This window comes from Myxocyprinus asiaticus, chromosome 12 (assembly GCF_019703515.2).
Source record: "Myxocyprinus asiaticus isolate MX2 ecotype Aquarium Trade chromosome 12, UBuf_Myxa_2, whole genome shotgun sequence".
In the NCBI taxonomy this organism is placed as follows: Eukaryota; Metazoa; Chordata; class Actinopteri; order Cypriniformes; family Catostomidae; genus Myxocyprinus; species Myxocyprinus asiaticus.
This window is the reverse complement of record NC_059355.1, coordinates 51,380,016-51,387,152: the sequence shown is the minus strand read 5'-3', so window position 1 is coordinate 51,387,152 and position 7,137 is coordinate 51,380,016. Positions and strand designations below refer to the sequence as shown.

The following is a 7,137-nucleotide window of genomic DNA, read 5'->3' as shown; positions in this document are numbered from 1 at the left end:
CAAAGTGCAACACTATCAGTTCAGGAGTAAGTGTATATATGTAGGTGAGTCTGTAATACAAGTGTTCAAATGTTTTGTTTTCAAATAATGCATTAAAGTGAGTGTTTTGATATCATAACATAGCAGGAGGGGAGTAATAAGAGTGAAAAATACGTTTGTCTAAAGTCATAATCAGCCGTTGTACTCGTGATTTGTGTGAAAGTGAATAAATCGCACAGTTGTTGTAGCACCTCAAGTGTTCATTTCAGCAGGAAACTGCAGCGAAACGTAGAATGCAGCATGTAAAAATCAGTTTGCAAAAATGTAGTTATAGTAACATTCATTCTATGAGACCAGGTTGTTTATTTCAGTGGTGGTGGGGTTTACTGTGACAACATACCCCATCTAGTTCAACTAAAAAAAAGGTCAACATGTGTTCAATGAACTGTATTAATATTTCTAGTTTTTTGTACTCAAGACTTTTTCTCTAAACAGAACTTGACTCAACAATAAACCTACCCTGAAAAGTGTGACAACTAGCCCCGGTCTCTGCTATATACAGCAGATCTCATATAACACAAGTGTTGTGATGACTGTGAATGCAAAGAAGTCATAAAACAGTGAAACAAACAAACAAACAAACAGAGCCCAAAACTATTCTTTTGTAAAATGTTTAATTGGCAGTTAATTGAAATGTATCAGATTGTGTAACATGGTGTTATAGACACTGTCCCCTGCTCACACAGCAACAAAGATAAAAATCCAGTAACACTTTTCAGGATCTGATATAAATAAAAGTAAACAAAACAGTTACATGTAAGCGGTCATTGTTGACACTAACAGGCATTTATTATACGCATTTACTGCAATGCATTTCAGCTGGAAACATGCAAATATCTCAAGAGATGGACAGAAACTCTAATTATCCAGGGAAAAAGAGATCACTGCAGATGCTTCACAAACCTCTAAAGTACTGTTCAGTTCTGAATATAAATATGTTCATATTGCAACCACAGAGAAATGTTCAAATGTTCAACTGAATCCTCAAAACAATATGCAAGCATAAGAGATAATATAAGAGCTATGATCAAGTCATTTGACCCCTTTCAACCGTGTAAAAGGGTTGTCGAGAAAAGTCCTTCTTTGGAAATGCCTCTTTTACATGGAAAGCCTTCAGTTATCTGATTAAGAACCCAGGAAATGTCTGAATTAGTCATCCAGAAACTTGTGTTTCAAGTGGAGCTTTTAAAAGCGTCTGGTTCAGTGACTCATTGTTCATCCGATCTGTGAAACACAAACTTAAAGCAACATTAAGATGATGTGATCGCAAGATCTTTTTAAACAGCCCCAATGTTTGGTTACATATTGTGCTTAAAACGTGACAAAATCAAAACTGCAATCAACACGTCTTTTCAAGAACAGATTCCAATGTTTTTAGGGAGAGTCTGACATGAGAAGGCAACAGAATGGAGAGTAATCGCACTAAAAACAGCACACATGAGTTTTTACTGGCTACTCAAAGGCACACGTCACACGAGAGTGACATCTCGATGATTACGGGTTCTCAGGTTAACACTCACTTTAACTAACTAATGAGCAGTCTGAAGGAAACTAAAGCAAAGGGGCTTATTAAACATTATCTGGATGCATAAATCATAATAAATCTGGCATTTGTTTAAAGAAATAAAATTATTTGACCTTTAAGAGAAAAAGCAACAAGAACAAATAACAACAACTAGTACATTTTTCATCTTAGCTAAACAACTACATTATCAAAAGGCAAATAGTCGGTATATTGCAACTCTCTCCACTAAACTAACTTATTATCCTCATCATCCATACAATATCACTTCCTGTCAACGACCACCTGATTGGCTGACTGGTGCCAGGTCATGTAAATGAGGGATCAGGCAACACTGGCACTTCAGCGGGTACAAATTGGGGCATCTCTGTAAAGGAAAGACCTCATGCCCGACAGGAGAGAGTTAGTTAACCAATGGGCACAGCTAACTAGTTAACCCTTTGTATAAATCTGTAATCATTTACACTCATGTTGTTCCAAACACACATGACTTTCTCTCGTCTGTGGAACACAGGAGGAGAAATTTTAAAGGGTGTACTGGTCATTTTGGAACGACATGAGAGTGAGTAAATAATGACAGAATTTTCATTTTTGATGTACTATCCATTTGTCTTAGTGTTCAGTAATAATCCTGTACATATCATTAAAATGCAACATGAATCAATCCAAAAATCTATTAAAAATACACTTTGGAGTACATCTGTTATTCTAAGGCCACGTCCACACTAATCTGTTTCCTTTTGAATATTCCAATTTCAGTTTCCCAACGTCATTGTTTTCCAATGGTGTGTGTAACTTAGATCATTTTCGAAATGCTCTGCTGAAGGAAAACGCCGTTCTTTTGTGGATGAGAGGCGTAAACGTAGTGAAAAATGCATTAGTGTGGATGTGGCTTAATACTGAAGGGTTTGGTAACTGTAAAGCCTCATTGTGTTTCTCTCTCCAGAATTCCTGTCAGCGCCGTTTCCCAAGAGTAAAAACCAACACAGAAAAATCGAACCCGATATTCCCTCAGCGATCAGAACACGGCAGATTTAAATGAGTCACAGACGTTCACTGAGAGCCGACCGTGAGTCACTACTGAATGAGATTGTGTTCAATTTGTGATTAATTGATTCAGCGACTCGGCTGTCCGAACACCCCGTGACTTGTAGTTCTGCGAGCTCGACCGATGAGGGAGCAGTTGCATATTCATTTCCGTTAGTTTTGTTTTCCTCTCAAGGAAACGAGCGGCTGCAGGTGTAGATTGTTTTCCCTCCTTCAGTCTGTAAAGTGCTATAAAGAGACGCCGCACAGCTGGACAGGAAGTGAGCCGGTGCGCCACAGCACAACAGAAGAAATCCTGAGTCCTAAACATCAATGATTGTGAATTTAGATTACACAGATTTCTAGAATCTATAATAGAAATTAAGGCAAATACACATGAGGAATTCAAGGGCTCTTAAACTACTCTAGTTTAACTAGTTCTAAGGCTTGAGACGACTACACAATCTCTAGAACTCTCCGTTGATTTTCGATTCGTTCAGTCGAGCTGTGAAGCAAAGGCATCTGATAGGTCAGCTGTGGAGTTAAGGGCTAACAAGTGCTGAACTCATTCACACGAAGTTCAGTCCATTCAAGAATCACTTTCCAACACTCATGCTATGTGTGGACTGTTCACAAGCCTCCGCTTGTCATATTGTTATATAAAAAATAGTGCAATTTTAGACATTAATATAAATAACTCTAAAATCGTGCTTTTTACGTTTGTTTTTTTAGCGTTCCATATACATGTATGTATATATACACACACACACACACACACGCATACATTAATGCATATACCTGCGTACGGTACACGCACAATCTGAAATGCATGTCAAGTTGGCACCCCTACAAATGAGCAACTACTCTCTCTTACATCATACACAAATGAATCAACTCTTTGTTGTGTAGCCTTTTCTGCCAATACATAATCAATTAATTTTTGTCTCAAAGTCTAATGTGTTCAACATAGTGCAAACCGATCAAGCAAAACAATGCAAGTGTTGCACAACGCTGGATGTAAAAACACATTGGCACCTTTTACACAAACCACTTTGAAACTTCGCGACTGACTACTGTGGTAAATGATAAACAACTGAGCGAAGACGTGAGTCAGAATCACTGAGTGGACAACCGGCACACCAACCAAAAATGGTACGAAACCAGAACCCTGGGATACAAAAAGTCACTTCTAAAAGGAAGACCGCAGACTTCCAGTATTCCAAACTCTTCATGGTCAGTTTTGTGGGAGCTTGTCAGTATATAGAGAGAGCTAAGAGCAGCGACGACACACAACATGTAAATATTTAAAGAAAGTTTATCACCTCTGTGTTTCTTCAGAGAGCTTGTGAGTGAAAAACAAAACAAAAACAGGAAGAGAGATAGAACCGCCAGTCCTTTTGTGGGACTGTTGTGCCCAAGCACGTGATTTTTCTCCAAGCGTGCTTTCCGCCACTTACCCAAGAGTTTAAAGGAAGCACGGCTGCGGATACTACTGTGCCAAGACACTAACTAGCCCTCATGCCAGCGATCGTTCATGCCAGTGCACATATTAACACGTTTTCGTCCGTCATAGCACACGTCAACACACCGAAGGCCGTCAGACCTGCTGTGCTTTGTGTTTCTCTTTGTTGCGGGCGTTCCTGCTGTCTGTGCGGGTGAGTTGCTGAGGTGTCGGCTGCAGCACGCCCTGTACCAGCACCGTTGGCGGCACAACCGCACCGGATTGAGTCTGCGTGTGTCGTGGTAATGACGTGGGGTGGTAGTAGTGCCCTATAACTTCACTATACGTGGGCGGAGCACACTCTAGCCGCCCGATGCTGATGCCTGCGTTGGCACTGGGCGAGCACAGTGATGCGTCGATGAGCGGACTGTCAAAGACGGTGCGGTTTGGAGGGGCTCGCACTGACTCTCGGTTCAGCTCGAGCTGTTGCTCCGGATCTCTCAGCTGAAGCGTGCAGGGACCCTGATAGGGTGGTGGCTCCTCTCCGTCTGACAGCGAGATGGTTGGGGGCAGGTTGATGATGGCGTGCGGCAGGTACGGGTACGTGGGCTGGAAGCGAGACAGACGCTCACGCTGTATGTAAGACGGCATGCGGTCCGGCGGTCGAGGAGTATACACCTGCTGAAGAGAGACAGACAGGAGAGTGAGACACAACTCTAATGAATATACAGTGCATTCAGAAAGTATTCAGACCCCTTAATTTTTTTCACATTTTGTTATGTTGCAGCCTTATACTAAAATGCTTTAAAAAAATTTCTTTTTTTTTTTACATCAATCTACATTCCATACCTCATAATGACAAAGCAAAAACCAGATTTTTGATACTTAATAATTGATTTCAGTTTTTTCTCTTTAATATCACATTGACAGTATTCATACTCTTAACTCAGTACTTAGTTGAAGCACCTTTGGCATCGATTACAGCCTCAAGTCTTTTTGGGTATGATGCGACAAGCTTTGCACACCTGGATTTGGGGATTTTCTGCCATTCTTCTCTGCAGATCCTCTCAAGCTCTGTCAGGTTGGATGGGGACCGTCGGTGGACAGTCATTTTCAGATCTCTCCAGAAATGTTCGATTGGGTTCAAGTCCGGGCTTGAGTTGTCCCTAAGCCACTCTTGTGTTGTCTTGGCTGTGTGCTTAGTCCTGTTGGAAGGTGAACCTTCAACCCGGTCTGAGATCCTGAGCGCTTTGGACCACGTTTTCATTAAGGATATCTCTGTATTTTGCTGCAGTCAGCTTTCCTTCAACCCTGACCAGTCCCCTAGTCCCTGCTGCTGAAAAACACCCCCTCAGCATGATGCTACCACCACCATGCTTCACCGTTGGGATTGTATTGCACAGGTGATGAGCGGTGCCTGGTTTCCTCCAGATATGACGCTTGGAATTGAGGCCAAACAGTTCAATCTGTGTTTCATCAGACCAGAGAATCTTGTTTCTCAGAGTCTGAGAGTCCTTTAGGTGCTTTTTATGTGTCTTGCACTGAGGAGAGGCTTCTGTCTGGCCACTCTGCCATAAAGCCCAGATCGCTAGAGTGTTGCAGTGATGGTTGTCCTTCTGCAAGTTTCTCTCATCTCCACACATGATCTCTGGAGCTCAACCAGAGTGACCATCGGGTTCTTGGTCACCTCTCTTACCAAGGCTTTTCTCCCCCGATTGCTCAGTTTGGCCAGGCGGCCAGCTCTAGGAAGAGTCCTGGTTGTTCCAAACTTCTTCCATTTAAGAATTATGGAGGCCACTGTGCTCTTGGGAAACTTCAATGGAGCCTAAATGTTTTTGTAGCCTTCCCCAGATCTGTGCCTCGATACAATCCTGTCTCGGAGCAATTCCTTTGACCTCACGGCTTGGTTTTTGCTCCGATATGCATTTTCAGCTGTAAGACCTTATATAGACAGGTGTGTGCCTTTCCAAATCATGTCCAATCAATGGAATTTGCCGCAGGTGGACTCCAATGAAAGTGTAGAAACATCTCAAAGATGATCCAGAAAAATGGGATGCACCTGAGCTCAAGTTCAAGTGTCATTGCAAAGGGTCTGAATACTTATGTCAATGTGATATTTCAGTTTTTTCTTTTTAATAAATTTGCAAAGTTATCAAAAATCTGGTTTTTGCTTTGTCATTATGGGGTATGGAGTGTAGACTGATGTGAAAAAAATTCAAGCATTTTAGTATAAAGCTGCAACATAACAAAATGTGAAAAAAAATGAAGGAGTCTGAATACTTTCTGAATGCACTGAACACTGTAAAAGTCTCACAGATTGTGTCAAAGACATTAAGCTTACTTCAGTCATGGCACTAGAAGATCCTGGACCATCTGATGACCACAAACTGCCCTCCTGGGTTTAAGGAATACAAAAAGACACATTTATAGTTTAATTACTTTTATTTTGGGTTAGTAAAACTAAAAATGCTTTCATTTTGAATTCTTTTCTAATGTTATATATTTTATTTTTTTGTTATTGAATCATATTGAATTTCTACATTTTAAATGGTATTGTTAGCATAATTTCAGTAATAAGTTTGAATGTTTTTTTTTAATTTTTTTTTATTTGGTAGGTGTCTGTTTTGACACTAATTTACTTATATTTGATTATTCGCCAAGAAATAGTGCAGAATCTGAAATATTTCTGGGTCATTTTACATCACTTTTAATCCTTTTAAATTTTCCAAACTTCTAAAACTTTCTTTATTTCCAGGTCTGACTATTAAAAAAACAATGCCAATTTTCAATATGGTCTCAGACTTTTGAAGACCAGTGTATCCACCATTTTCCTGAGCAACCACAAACTTTGTTTTGAGGAAAAAAAGTATTTGAAAATCAGACAAGGGAGGCCTGGGTATCTCAGCGAGTATTGATGCTGACTATCACACCTGGAGTCGCGAGTTTGAATCCAGGGCGTGCTGAGTGACTCCAGCCAGGTCTCCTAAGCAACCAAATTGGTCCCGGTTGCTAGGGAGGGTAGAGTCACATGGGGTAACCTCCTCGTGGTCGCTATAATGTGGTTCTCGCTCTCGGTGGGGCGCGTGGCGAGTTGTGCTTTGATGTCGTC

The 7,137-nt window shown here is 40.9% G+C and overlaps 1 protein-coding gene across 3 annotated transcripts in view; it reads right to left on the bottom strand.

Annotated features, from left to right (window-relative positions):
* Positions 1–634: 634 nt before the first annotated feature.
* Positions 635–7,137, bottom strand: part of LOC127449592 (protein TMEPAI-like) — a 43,307-nt gene continuing 36,804 nt past the window's right edge. For 2 of the 3 annotated variants that reach the window (XM_051713126.1, XM_051713128.1), the window contains exons 3-4: positions 6,370–6,423; positions 635–4,709 (exon numbers count right to left, since the gene is read on the bottom strand). In XM_051713126.1, the coding sequence (XP_051569086.1) occupies positions 4,185–4,709; positions 6,370–6,423 (579 nt within the window). In that variant the 3' untranslated portion in view covers positions 635–4,184. The remainder of the gene's footprint in view (positions 4,710–6,369; positions 6,424–7,137) is intronic. The other variant, XM_051713127.1, reaches the window with a different exon arrangement.